Source organism: Castor canadensis, chromosome 5 (assembly GCF_047511655.1).
Source record: "Castor canadensis chromosome 5, mCasCan1.hap1v2, whole genome shotgun sequence".
NCBI classification, from domain to species: domain Eukaryota; kingdom Metazoa; phylum Chordata; class Mammalia; order Rodentia; family Castoridae; genus Castor; species Castor canadensis.
In genome coordinates, this window is record NC_133390.1 from 131167576 (window position 1) to 131182717 (window position 15142).

General features: G+C 37.6%; 1 protein-coding gene and 1 pseudogene across 4 annotated transcripts in view; both read right to left on the reverse strand.

The window, feature by feature from the left end:
* Nucleotides 1–15142, reverse strand: part of Trank1 (tetratricopeptide repeat and ankyrin repeat containing 1) — a 167990-nt gene that overhangs the window by 130269 nt on the left and 22579 nt on the right. For 3 of the 4 annotated variants that reach the window (XM_074074157.1, XM_074074156.1, XM_074074155.1), the window contains exon 1: nt 772–993. The exons of the other annotated variant lie outside the window; for it this stretch is intronic. In XM_074074157.1, the coding sequence (XP_073930258.1) occupies nt 772–902 (131 nt within the window). In that variant the 5' untranslated portion in view covers nt 903–993. Of the gene's footprint in view, nt 1–771; nt 994–15142 lie in introns of those variants that run through there. 4 annotated transcript variants of the gene reach the window in all.
* LOC109689892 (chromobox protein homolog 3 pseudogene) lies at nt 11289–12073 on the reverse strand (annotated as a pseudogene).

A 15142-nucleotide genomic window follows, 5' to 3' on the forward strand; every position in this document is an offset into this window, starting at 1 on the left:
AATTCACCTCCTTAACCATTCTCCTTTATCCTCCAGAGGGGGTGATTTTGATCAAACTACATTACATGCATGTATAGAAATATCACAATGAAACTCTTTTACACAATTAATAGATGACAATAAAAATAAAATTTTTAAAATGTGCTGTTCTTCTCATGAAATTTTGTTTTGAGAAATAATTATTTTTCATAAAAACATACCATCATGGAGCTATTGTTGATATTTTCAATAAACTAATACATATTTTAAATTTATCTCCATTTTAAGTTCTAATTCAGACTAGACTGACAGCTACAACCTATAAAAACAAAGACTCTTTGGGTCTCTCAATAATTTCTAAGCCTGTCATAATACTACAGTGTTAGAGATGAGGTCTTCTAGAGTTGCAGGGGCAAAGAAAGCACAAGTTAAGCCTCAGTGCTTATGGTGTGTCCCTGTGACCAGGGGTAAATCAAGAAGATGAAAAAAATGACAAAGAGGTTGAGGATTCAGCCATTCCCCAGACTCTTGATTTGTTAACCAGGCAGAAGGGAAAGTTCAGTTATGTTTACCAACAGTCCACTGTGTTTCACTTTCTATTTCCCCTATTCTGCTAACATTCTCTGTTCAATTTCTGGACAGACAATGCAGAGAAGATAAACAGGAAGCAAGGCAGAACGGAAACAGAAACATAATGGTGTGATTAGAAATTAGAAGAAAACATAAACAAGAGAGTTCTCACTTAACTTAAAAAATGGGGGAGGGGTAGGATAGAAAAATCCAAACACTTACCCCCACTGGTATACCTGCAGGAGAATCTGGATGGCTTCATCATACTTTCTGATGGCCAAAGAGAAGTTCCCATTCTTGAGAACCTGGTTACCAGATTCTTTTAACAGCTCTGCATAAGCTATTGGGTCCATCCTGCAGGCAAGGAGGAAAAACTGGCCGCCCAGTTTGCTGCCAGACCCGTGGGATATGTCACATTCACGCCTGCATTGCTGACTCTGCAGAAGGAGTTTGTTCATTCTGGCTCCACCCACCTTCAGAGAGCACACACTTCTAGCCAATAGGGGACCAGACAGGATGACTGGAAAAAAATTTTTTTCCAGCCTCAGGGGTGGCCAGAACATTCCATTTGACTGGAATTAATGATCTTCTGGAGGATACTTCCAGGCATAGGACAGCATAATCCCAGCAGTAGTAAATGCTATGATACTCTCATTCATCCATCACCACAATCCATTAGGAGGCATTGTCCCCAGTATTCAGATGAGGAAACTAAGCCTCAAAGAGGTTTAAGCCTAAGGATCTGCTGATAGCATTTCCTGGTTCTGATCTCAGATCTGAGGCAATTCCAAGTTTCTTCTCTTGACCACCCACAAAAGTACAAGCAAACTCAAATGACAGCCTTTTCACATTCTTAGATAGTAGAATGGAGAAAGGAAGTGTATTTCTGAAAGCCTTAGAGACAAGTGGCTAGGATGTGGGGTCACAGCTTCCCGGCCCCCACTCCCTTCTTAAAAATTCTTAAAAAAAAAAAAAGCCTTGAGGTAAATACTTGTCTCAGAGGTTGTCTGTATCCACCAAGACTACTTGCCTTTCTCAGATCATAATGCATATTTTGTTCACTTTTGTAGCTCTATAGACTAGCACACGAAGGTACTTGAATATCTGTGGCATAACAATTTGAATATCAGACCCAGAAAAGATGCACATGACTGATTGTCTCAGGCATGGAGGATGATTAGAGAAGGGCTTGAGGAGACTTAGTAAGCATGCTGACAAAGGCAGGAGAGGAAAGAGCCAAGAAAGCCTCAGGAAGTATCTGCCAACCATCTGAACCCTAAAAGGTTGGGGTCAGAAGAGATGTCCTTTAGGATTTCCCCCCACCCCAGCCAGGATGGCAACAGAGAAGGCAAAGGGTGGGAAGTAGTACATATGGCATTTACCTATACAGTCATAAAATCTATTGGGTGTCTTATTGGTCAGCTCAATCAATTAGTCTTATTATTTTTATCATTTCAAATCTTGACAGGGGGAGGAGCTGAGGGAAGAAGCAGAACCAAACAAGTATATATGTATGCTTATTTTAGACAAATATGAGCTAAGGAAGGGGTTTTGAGCTGCACTGCATTCCTTAGACAGAACTTTATCAGAGTGAGGCACATGACTCCAAAAGAAGTCAGAATACAAAATTCTACCTATACTTTTCATTCAATCACCTCTAAATCATACTACCCACATTTTTACAGAAATGACTGAAGATAACATGAGAAAAATGTAAAGAATCAACTTGCTAGGGAATAAAAAGATATTTCTCTTTCAAATACTGTCAGCCAATTGCCCAATAAATACTTTTCATAATGGCCAATATCAGACAGCTAATACAAGAAGGTCACTTTTAACAACTGACAAAAAGTCTACACTTCTTTACAAATATCATTTCCACTGTAAGAAAAGACCAATAAGCCAGGTGCAGTGATACACACCTGTAATCCCAGGACTAGGAGGGCTAAGGCAAGAGGATTGAGAGTTTGAGGCCAGCCTGGACTATGTAGCAAGACCCTATCCAAGTAAAAAAGAAAGAGGAGGAGGAAAAAAAGAAGAGAAGGAGAAGGGGAGGAAGGGAGGGAGGAAGGAAAGAAAAGAAAGAAAGAAAAAAGATCAATCTGTTGATCAAAATACAAGTCCAAGCAAATATTTTACAAAGAAATGCCAAATAACTGCTAAATATATGGAGAGTTGTATATTCAGAATCACCCTTACTAGTGAGCAAAGAAATGGAAAATTAAACAAGGTATTATTAGAAAATAATTAAAAGAATGACCTCAAATATATTGCTTACAGGAGAAATATACTATATCACGGACAGATTTAGCTTCATGGATGTTCACCACAGTGTAGCCTAAACATAACACAGTTAGTAATGGATTTAAATCAGTTATAGAATAGCCATACAGTAGAATGTCGTGCTGTTATTTTAAAAATCAGATTGTATAGTGACTGGATAAAGAACATATATACAATGGAGTACATATATATATATACACACACACACAATGGAGTATAGTTCAGCAACAAAAAGATTAAAATTATGTCATTTACAGGAAAATGGATGGAAATGGAAATCATCATGTTGAGAGAAATAAGCCAAGCCCAAGAAGACAAATATCACATTTTTCACTCATATGTGGAATCTAGTCCTAAAAAATAATAATTAATTTTTTAAAAAATAATATGGCATGACTATAAAAGGCAAACTGTATTGTGGGGAGAACCAGTGGGAGGGTGAGGAGGAAAGGAGAGAAAGATGGGGGTGAATATGTATGTATGCAAATAACATAATGAACTCACTAAAAACTATTAAAAAAGGAGGAAGGAGATGAGAGGAGAGTTAAGAAAGAGTAATAGATGGAGAGAATTTTATTAAAGTACATTATATGCATGCATGTAAATATCACAATGAAATTTCTTTGTACAATTAATTTATGCAAATAAAAAATTTTTAAATCATATGGTACCAGGACATATAATGATAAAGTTAATAAATGGAAAATGCAGGCTACATAAAAAGGCATATATTTAAATATATAATGTACTGAAAAGATGCCTAAATGTTAACAGACACACCATTAGTATTAAACAAGATTTTAATTTTCCTTTTTATGTTTTTCTGAATTTTTGATTGCTCTACAACATACTCTTAATAATCAGACAGTAAATGTTATTAAAATGAGACTGTCAGATGAATTCAAATAAAATACTTCTACAGTACTTACAAATACAATGAAAGCTATTCACTTCAAAAAAATGTTTTTGGCAATATTGGGGTTTAAACTCAGGGTCTCACAGTTTCTAGGCAGGTTCTCTACCACTTGCACCACACCCCCAACACTTTTTTTGCTTTAGTTATTTTTCAGGTAGGGTCTCATATTTTTGCCAAGGCAGGTCTGGACCATGATCATCCTACCTAAGCTTCCCACATAGCAGGTATGATAGGCACACACCACCACACCCAGCTTTTTCATTGAGATGGGCTCTTACTAACTTTTTACTTGGGCTGGCCTTGAACCAGGATCCTCCTGATTTCCACCTCCTGAGATTACAGGTATGAGCCACCATGCCAGGCACAGAATTTTTTTCATACTCCTCTAGAAACCAACAATGAGATTTAACTGTTATGCAAGCAAACATCCGATGTATTCACCCACCTATGGTTCTACTTTTTCTTGGTATAATCATGTCAAAGAAAAAGGAAGGAATGGCAGCCAGTCAGAAGGCTTTTTTCTTCCTAAGAAATTCCTAAGAGGATTCCTTGGAGCTACATTTTCATTATAAGGAAGAGTACTTTACATTTCCATCATAGAACACAAACAGCTCAATTACTGGGTATTTTTTTAAAACTACTGAGAGTTAGGGATATAGCTCAGTGGTAGAGCACTTGCATGCTAGCATGCATAAAGCCCTGGGATCAATCCCCAGCACCACCAAAACAAAAAGGCTTTAAGCCACTGGCAGTCACGTTTTTAATATGAAATTATCAAATGCAAGTGAAAATTTACCATAATGGCAATATTCTTACAGTTAATATATATTGAACACCTATTATGTGCTTTACATCATTATTTCTTGTTCTTACAAGAAGGCCCATTAGATAAGAATGCTGTGAGGCAAAGTGGAGTTAAACTACTTGCCACAGTCACGTGGAAATTTCTGAAACTCAAATGTCAGTAACCTGACTTTAAGAGCTAAACTACACTCTGTAGGACCAGCACTAAGGCTAAAAATTTGGTCAGCATTCAATAAAATCACTATTAGCATGTGATATTTTGGATAGGACCAAGCACTCATCCTTCTACACGCTCAGTTTTGTTAACGATGAAAAGCTGCCAGTACATACAGACAGTTTCACAGCTGCAGGGTTGTGTATGGTCAGTTACCATGTCACCATTAAGAGTTCAGAGTCCGGGTGTTGGTAGGTGTCACTACTGGCTACCTAGCTACACTGAGGAAGCAGAAGCAAGAAAAATACAAATGCATTCAATAGATTTTGAAACAACAGATCCAGGTCGTTTCGGGTTTTATTACTTGCTGTATATACACATACACATGAACTTCTATGACTGTCTTATAGGAATAGAGCAGACTGCAAATGGCAAAGGTTCCAGAGGCACTGAAATGGACAGAGAAAGATTTAATTTCATACTTTATCTAGATACTACTTGAATTCTTGACAATGAAGAAGGTAAAGACATGCCATCTCAAAATATGCCAATTGGTATATTGGTTATTTCAAGCTGAATAACTTAAGGAACTGTAACTGTAGGAAGGGCCATTTGGCCTGTCTTTCCCTGAATGCAGCAAGCCATGGAAGTTCTTTTAGGAAGGATACTTCACATAGCAAGCCTGGAAAATAGACTTGATTACCAGAGACTGGCAACTGGGGCTTCAAAGAACCTGAATAAACACACTTGGAAGCAACCTTCTACCTGTCCCCACCCATATTTCTTTTAGTACCATCCCTAAAATTATTCCCCTAGTTCAGACAGCCATTTTTTCCTGTTATTCCTGCACACATTTATTGTTCTTTGTCTAACAAAGTATCATGTTGTTTTTTTTTTTTTTCAGGGTACATTGTGACATTTATTTTTTTTTATTTTTTTTCCTTTTTCTTTTATTATTCATATGTGCATACAAGGCTTGGGTCATTTCTCCCCCCTGCCCCCACCCCCTCCCTTACCACCCACTCCGCCCCCTCCCTCTCCCCCCCCTCAATACCCAGCAGAAACTATTTTGCCCTTATTTCTAATTTTGTTGTAGAGAGAGTATAAGCAATAATAGGAAGGAACAAGGGTTTTTGCTGGTTGAGATAAGGATAGCTATACAGGGCATTGACTCACATTGATTTCTGTGCGTGGGTGTTACCTTCTAGGTTAATTCTTCTTGAACTAACCTTTTCTCTAGTACCTGTTCCCCTTTTCCTATTGGCCTCAGTTGCTTTTAAGGTACCTGCTTTAGTTTCTCTGCGTTGAGGGCAACAAATGCTAGCTAGTTTTTTAGGTTTCTTACCTATCCTCACCGCTCCCTTGTGTGCTCTCGCTTTTATCATGTGCTCATAGTCCAATCCCCTTGTTATGTTTACCCTTGATCTAATGTCCACATATGAGGGAGAACATACAATTTTTGGTCTTTTGGGCCAGGCTAACCTCACTCAGAATGATGTTCTCCAATTCCATCCACTTACCAGCGAATGATAACATTTCGTTCTTCTTCATAGCTGCATAAAATTCCATTGTGTATAGATACCACATTTTCTTAATCCATTCGTCAGTGCTGGGGCATCTTGGCTGTTTCCATAACTTGGCTATTGTGAATAGTGCCGCAATAAACATGGGTGTGCAGGTGCCTCTGGAGTAACAGTCTTTTGGGTATATCCCCAAGAGTGGTATTGCTGGATCAAATGGTAGATCGATGTCTAGCTTTTTAAGTAGCCTCCAAATTTTTTTCCAGAGTGGTTGTACTAGTCTACATTCCCACCAACAGTGTAAGAGGGTTCCTTTTTCCCCCGCATCCTCGCCAACACCTGTTGTTGGTGGTGTTGCTGATGATGGCTATTCTAACAGGGGTGAGGTGGAATCTTAGCGTGGTTTTAATTTGCATTTCCTTTATTGCTAGAGATGGTGAGCATTTTTTCATGTGTTTTCTGGCCATTTGAATTTCTTCTTTTGAGAAAGTTCTGTTTAGTTCACGTGCCCATTTCTTTATTGGTTCATTAGTTTTGGGAGAATTTAGTTTTTTAAGTTCCCTATATATTCTGGTTATCAGTCCTTTGTCTGATGTATAGTTGGCAAATATTTTCTCCCACTCTGTGGGTGTTCTCTTCAGTTTAGACACCATTTCTTTTGATGAACAGAAGCTTTTTAGTTTTATGAGGTCCCATTTATCTATGCTATCTCTTATTTGCTGTGCTGCTGGGGTTTCATTGAGAAAGTTCTTACCCATACCTACTAACTCCAGAGTATTTCCTACTCTTTCCTGTATCAACTTAAGAGTTTGGGGTCTGATATTAAGATCCTTGATCCATTTTGAGTTAATCTTGGTATAGGGTGATATACATGGATCTAGTTTCAGTTTTTTGCAGACTGCTAACCAGTTTTCCCAGCAGTTTTTGTTGAAGAGGCTGCTATTTCTCCATCATATATTTTTAGCTCCTTTGTCAAAGACAAGTTGGGTATAGTTGTGTGGCTTCATATCCTGGTCCTCTATTCTGTTCCAGTGGTCTTCAAGTCTGTTTTTGTGCCAGTACCATGCTGTTTTTATTGTTACTGCTTTGTAATATAGTTTGAAGTCAGGTATTGTGATACCTCCTGCATTGTTCTTTTGACTGAGTATTGCCTTGGCTATTCATGGCCTCTTGTGTTTCCATATAAATTTAACGGTAGATTTTTCAATCTCTTTAATGAATGTCATTGGAATTCTGATGGGAATTGCATTAAACATGTAGATTACAAAGTATCATGCTTTTATCATTTCTCCAGACATTCCTTTCTTGGGAAGATCCCATGTGCATGTAAATTAATGAAACTTTTATGTTTTTCTCTTATTAATTATCTGTTGTATTAATTGGGTTTCTAGGTGCAACCAAAGTACCTTCATAAGAACTAAGTGGTAGAGAGAAGAGTCTGCACTCCCCTACAGATCTTGGTACCACATGTTGGGCACTCTGTCGCTAGCTGGAGCAATTTTCACTCCAGGGCTGCTACAGTGTAGATCCTGGACCCTGAACAAAAGGCCAACAAACATTTCTTACTAGTTAGCCTCCCAAATCTCTTCTACATGCTGTGCTGACCTTAAAGACCAGAGTGGTAGGGCTCTTTTTTGTTTCCTTTCCTCTCTAAAAAATTTTGATTCACAGGAAGAACATTTGGTGAACTAGTGCTTTTGGGCAAAGACAATTTTTGGTGTTTTGTGAGCATTCTAGAATCCTGTTTGATTCTAATCTTCTCAGAGACAGTTCTTGATATCCTTTGTCTTATCTTTCTGTATCCTTGGTCATAAAGAGCAGAACTATAGGAAAGAACACAGGTGCAGGTCCAAATAAGCCTGTTGTTTGAGCTAGCCCTGCAGATTGGTGGGCTTGCAGGTACCATCAGACTGCTGTCTGTTTAAACAAAACTTGGCCACAGGAAATTAATGTGAGTCAACTCCCTCTATAGCTATCCTTATCTCAACCAGCAAAAACCCTTGTTCCTTCCTATTATGGGTTATACTCTCTCTACAACAAAATTAGAAATAAGGGCAAAATAGTTTCTGCTGGGTATTGAGGGGGTAGGGGGGAGAAGGAGGGGGCAGAGTGGGTGGTAAGGGAGGGGGTGGGGGCAGCGGGGAGAAATGACCCAAGCCTTGTATGCACATATGAATAATAAAAAAAAATAAACAAAACTTGGCTATGGGTCCCTGAAACAAAAAAAAAAACAAAAACTGAACAAGGTTCCCTTCTTGTTTTATGTCCCAAGAGTTTAGCTTTGTGATCAAACAGGACATCCTCTCTAGTATCTGCCATCTGAGGGACACAGGTGTCAATGTGTATCTTGGTGTCCAGCGAAAGGCTGAGAAGGCAAGACCTAAGCTATTAAGCATAATTCTGTATATTTGACTATGCCAAGTTCTCAGGGGAGTTTGTCCTAATAAAAGGCTGTGATCCATAAAGAATATTTGTCACCCTAATTTTTGTTAACCTAGCTAGTACTAGAAAACTCAGTAAACCCTGCCCAGTATCATAGGTTAGTGGATCTGTAATTAGAACCATCTCATGTTTTCCTTGGTGACCAGAGACACTATTGCACATAATCCTTAACTGCATGGCAACAAAGGTCTTTTGCTTTCCTACTCTGTCCTAATCTGGGAATAAACTTTGGCTCGTGGATGCCAAACCTTCTGCAGCAACTTCAAGAATGCCTCTGAGTTCTCTAATCCAGTTACCATACTTACTCCAATTCCTGCCGGCAGCCTAGTTTGTGACAAATTACTTCTGCTCAGCTTTGTCTGTGATTCTGATACACCTTGACTCACAAATCATTTTCATTAACTACTGTACCTGTCCTGTAGCAAAAAACTAAAAACCTAATGAAAAGACCTCAGTAAAATGTTGGTCAATGAAATACCACAAATCAACAGAGGGGGTTGAACTGACCAAAGTAAAGTATATTCACAGCTGGGATACAACAAGAAACCCCTTTAAACACTGATTAAGGAATTAATAACAAAAGATAGGACTGTAAAATAGGTACAGTGAGGGGGTGGTACTTGGGGGAAAAGGGAGGGTGTTGGGAGCCATGAGACGCAATCTAACAAGGTCATTGTGGTTTAGCAGGATCCTGAGGTCAGAGACTGCAAGGGCACCATGTCTCTCACTGAGGTTTTGAGGAAACATGGAGTGGCTCCCTTTGACTGGAGAAAAGAAACATTAACCTGAAGGTATTTGTTTATGAAAGGTTAGGAAACAGGGTACACGCCCTTGGCAACTAGGCCCAAGTTTTATGTATGTGAAACCAGGTGAAGATAGATGAAAACAAGGAGACTTGGGTGTTGTCACTGATACTAGGAGGGCCCAAATTTCGCTTGTGTAACCTAGGAGACTGGAGCAAGAACAGTTTTTCAGGTAGAAGACATTGTTTCTCAGGAATAGAAGTTCTTCTTGCATTGTGTAACTTCCTGTTCTATACTGCCTAAAAAGCCTGATGCAAAAATAAAAATTTGCCAGTTAGGTCACCAGCCTTCTGGTCATGTGTCTCATCATTACCTTCCTGAGTGAGTCCTTTCATGTGTCTCGTGTCTTCAGTCCTTCCTTAGGTCCATTCGGGTCAGGGACCCTTGAGATCCCAGCAGGAGGGTAAATGGAGGAGATGAAGATGACAGAATATGGGAGGGTAAATGGAGGAGATGAAGATGACAGAATATGGTTGATGGGCTTCATATACATATATGAAATAGAACAAATAAACCTCTTGCAATTGCCTCAAGTGGGGTGAGGACGTAGTTATGGGGGGGAGATGGGTGGGGCAAACTGACCAATGTACAATGTAAGGCTATTAGGAATTGGCACAATGAATCCCCCCCTGTACAATGAATATATATTAATAAAAATGAAAACTAAATAAGAAAAAATACCATAAATGTGTCCAGCTTTGTTCTCTCCTGCTTCATCTTTGCGGGGAGGAAGGCGAGGAGAGGAGGAGAGGGAAGCTCTTCAGATGTTCTCAGACAAATCTTACCATGTCTTTCAAGTGTACTTTTAAAACCCATTATAGAAATGACCCAAGCCTTGTATGCACATATGAATAATAAAATAAAATAAAAATAAATAAATAAATAAAACCCATTATAAATTCCTTTCTTAGTAAATTCTCTTTGGCTCAGGAGAAGAAAAAATTGTTTTGAATTATTTGTATGACTTTTGTTTTAATTTAAAAATATTTACTAACCACTGTTCACCATTATTTACAATAAAGTAAACAATATACAGTTGAATAACATTCTGATTACTACAAAGTTGTTTTCCTGGTGTCTGCAGAACCAGTAACCCAAATACTGCAAAGATTGAGCCTACATGTAAGGAATGAGTCTGGGGGAAGAAAAAGCATGCAGGTCAATAATTTATAAAATGTTCACAAATTTATATCAGCAGTCCTAAATTGCCAATATTTCTAACTAGAGGATTACATTTCCATGAGCCAAGTATGAGACAGTTCATGATTCTTAACCTTTTAGTACAGATTTCAACTTTCTGTAAAGGAATGGCTCAGTAAAGGAACCTTTAAATATCCACTGAGTTTTGTTTAGCTAATTAAAACCAGGATTTTTCTAGTTTCCTCATCTGGCTGGGGAAGTTGTTGGTATTGATAAGAAATTTTGCAAATAAACTATTACAATTATGTGTCTATAGAGAACCAAAACAAGCCAGATGTGGTGATGTATGCCTGTAATCCCAGCATTGCAAGTTCGAGGCCAGCCTGACCTGCCTAGTGAGACCCTGTCTCGTCTCAAAAAACCGAAGGCTGAGGTTGAAGCCAGTGATACAGTGTTTGCCTACCATACTCAGGGCCCTGCCTTCAATCCCCAGCACCTAAAAAAAAAAAAACCCCAAAACCATCTAATTAAGTATTTTATGTATATATCAACACAAACAAAAGGCCCAGAATAGTCCTTTGACACAACCACTTAAAAAAAAGTTCTGGTTAATGACTGTAAAATTTCCCTAACATTAAAGCTATTCTCAGATGCAGAAGAAACATACCATGGTATCAAATAGTCTTTTCTGATAAAGGAAGCAAATACAGAAAATTTTTATTTTACCTGTTCAAAGTAACAAGTGCTATTGTTGCAAAAAACAAAAACAAAAAACCCAACAACTCTCCCAATACTATATGTGTGTGTATACGTATAAAATGCAAACAATTACTGAGCTTCATCTTCTGGACAAGAATGCCAAGTTAGTCTCTCTTCATAAAACACAATTACAATTTGAGAACAGTTCATATTTGCCTCTTTTGCCAGCACCAAGTCTGCCTCATCTGAATCTTCTAATTCATGAGGAACATTAATTCTCCACTGCTGTCTGTGGCACCAATTATTCATTCAGGAACAAGACTTCCACCAAAGCCTCTTGGTTTGTCAGCAGCATCTCTTTTCTTCTTTGATTTGCTATCATCAGGTTCAAAAGATTTTCTTTTTGTACCATCTTTTTCTTTTCCAGCTTTTTGAGAGTTAAGAAATAATTCAATTAACTCTAGACAATCTAAATTTTCTTCAGGTTCCAAGTATTGTCAGCACCTGGAAATCCCTTCCACTTCAGAAACACTCCACCTTCCTATTCACTACACGTCAGTCCAGGGCTTTTTCCACCACAAACTTTTCAGGCTCTGCCTCTTCAACTGTTGTACTCCTTCTATTGTGTTTCTTTCCCAATTTTTGCAAAGTACTTTTATTGGAGGCCATTTTTAATTGCAGACTTGAAGAGCTATTGTTAACCACCTTAGACGATCCAGGTCACAGGTCCTGCGCACCTCCAGCTCAAGTCACATCTGAGGGGAAAATTTTTGAATTTGAGGTACCCCTTATAATTCTTTCTTCTCCATGGACAGCTTTGGACTTCTTGTTTTGACTTACCAACTGTTTTTGGCTTTCCGTCTTTAAGTAGAAACATGGATTACCAGGCCTGTGTGTTTAGAAGGCCAACAGAAAGGTTGGAACCCCAAAATCTGGCTAGACAAAAATGTGAGTTAAGACCCCATTTTAAGCAGGTATATCTTTCTTTAAGCTGGCATTGACAGTGGCTAGATTTTGATAGAACAGCATTTTTGCTCCTTTGTAGAGACCCTAGTTCTTACTTGTTTTGGTCTCTTGTGAATATTTATTATATATAGTTTGAGTTATTTGCTTAGGTATGCCTTTGATTTATACCTAGTTTATATTCTGAGCATGATAGCAACTTTTACTTTTTCCCCAGAGCTGAAATGGAACTATAGATTCAAAAAAGAAGGAAATGATTTATTAACACATTTCAAAGAGAAATCACTCTAAATCTAAATCCAAGGCAGGCAATTTTTTTAAATTTCCATCTTAGCTAAAATCTGCTTCCTGTTGTGAAAGAACAAATTAAAGAAAATACTATTCAGGCTACAATATAATTCTTGGGGAATTAAAACCAATTGTCTTTGTCTTGTAAACTCAGTCAGAAATATACTTCTAAAAACTAATTAAAACCCACCTATCAATCTCTGAATGCCTATGGGTATTATAAATTTTAAAAAAAAGGTATTAGAAATGATACTACTCTACCCTTAAAAGAAAACAAACTAATGATTATTCTATACATTTAATAGGCAAATATGTCTCCCAAAGATTATTGATAAAAACAATATTCCTCCATTTTTTTTCTGAGTCAGTCTCTCTATGTAGCCTCAGAGGTCTTGAACTCAATCCTCCTGTCTCTATCTCCAAGTGCTGGCATTACAGGCTTGTGCCACAACATCCTGGCCTCTCTGTGTCTTTAAAGTGTAAACTCACTCCCAGTCTTACCTAAGAAATTCTTTAAAAATGCACATTTTAGTCTGGAGGCAGTAGAGCACCTGCCTAGCAAGCTGGAAGCCCTGAATTCAAACCTCAGCACCACCATAAAAAAAAAAAAAAAGAAATTTTAAGAGGAGTGATGGGGGTAGGTTGAGAACACCACTAAAAGTGTTTGTTTTCCATCTCAGATTAAACCTGATGATGAATGTGAACGATAGATCCAAAAGATAAACATATACACAAAACAAGCATGATCATACACAAACACATATGTAAAACATGTTTGTAACAGGGGAACTACTCTGCAGAACTCGGGGAAAAAGAAAGGAAAAAGAGAATGACACAGCACTGATAATATCATAAAACATAACATCTATGAAGGTAGAGGATATAAGGATATGTATTGAAAGGTGTTGAAAAGTGTGGTAAAGGAGAGTAATGGATGGGGTTGAATGAACCAAAGTAAAGTATACCCACAGCAGGGATACATTAAGAAACCTCTTTGAACATCAACTTAAATATGAATAATGAAAGACAACTGTAAAATAAGTACAGTCTAGTGGGAGGGGGGAGGGGGAGTGAAGAAGATTAAGGTAAGGGTATATAGTTAATGGACTTCATATACCTATATGAAATAGAACAAAGAAACCTCTTGCAATTGCTTTAAGTAGGGCGGAAAGGGGGTTTAGGGGAAGAGACATTGGGGCAATGTAACTAATGTACAATATAAGCTTAATCGGAATTGTCACTATGAACCCCCCCCATAATGAATAAATCCTAATAAAAATTATAACAAAAGATATATTAAATAGAAAAAGAAAAAAAACCCTGATGATTGATGATGAGGTATTTAAAAAGGTTTGTTTTTTTTTTTTTAAAGCTGGGCAGCTGGTGGCTCACACCTATAATCCTAGCTACTCAGGAAGCAGAGATCAGGAGGCTCAAAGCTAGTCCAGGCAAATAATCCACAAGACCCTCTTTCGAAAATACTCAACACAAAAAAGAGGTGGCAGAATGGCTCAAGTTGTAGAGTGTCTGCATAGCAAGTGTGAGGCCATGAGTTCAAACTCCAGAGCTGCCAAAAATAACAATAAACAAAAAGGATTCTTTTTAAAGTTCTATGGTCAATTCAGTTTAATTAAAAGTTGATATTCAGCAAAGTCAGCTTACAATAGAGGTAACTGCATACCCATGTTTATCATGGCACTGCTTACGATAGTCAAGTTATAGAATCTAGGTGCCCATCAACCAATGAATGGATAAAGAAAATGTGATACATATCCACAATGAAATTTTTTCTTAGCTTTGAATCTTAATTTTAAAGTTCTTAACGTCAACTAATGATCAATGCTTTTTTCCATTTAGATTTTTTTATTCTATTCAGGGTACCTTGTGACATTTACAAAAGTTCTTACAATATTTCATAGTTGAATTCACCCATTCCACCATTCCCCTTTATCCACCTCCCCCATTCCTGGAACACAATGGAATTTTATTAAGCCATAAAGGAGAATGAAATTATGTCATTAGTAGGAGAATAGCTAGAACTGGAGATCAACATGTTAAGTGAAGTAAGCCAGACTCACAAAGACAAGTATCAAATGTTTTCTTTCATATGTGGGATTTAGGGGGAGGACATAAAAATAAAAAGGTGAAAGGGAAAAAGAAGAGAGAAAGGGGACATGAAAGGACAATAGAGAGGTGAATATGATCAAAGTACATTATATGTATGCATGAAAGTATCACAATAAAGCCCATTGCTGTGTACAATTAACACACACTAAAAAGCAAGATGTGTGATAATTTATAAGAAATGTATTACTTCCTACTAACTTTCAATTTGTATTTTTTATATTTGAAAGTTTATATTCAGGGTACATGTATAGTTTGAGGCCTCTATTTTCTCTGTTGGATCCAACTATCATTATAAACTAGTGACTTCTGTACCTGTCTCACGGACTAAAATTTCAAAATAAAAACTACAAGATCTTTATTTTGTCTGTATTTTTTATGTATACATGTATACATATGTATATGGTATGTTGTATCAACATGTATGTTTACATATATATGTGTGTGTGTATACTCC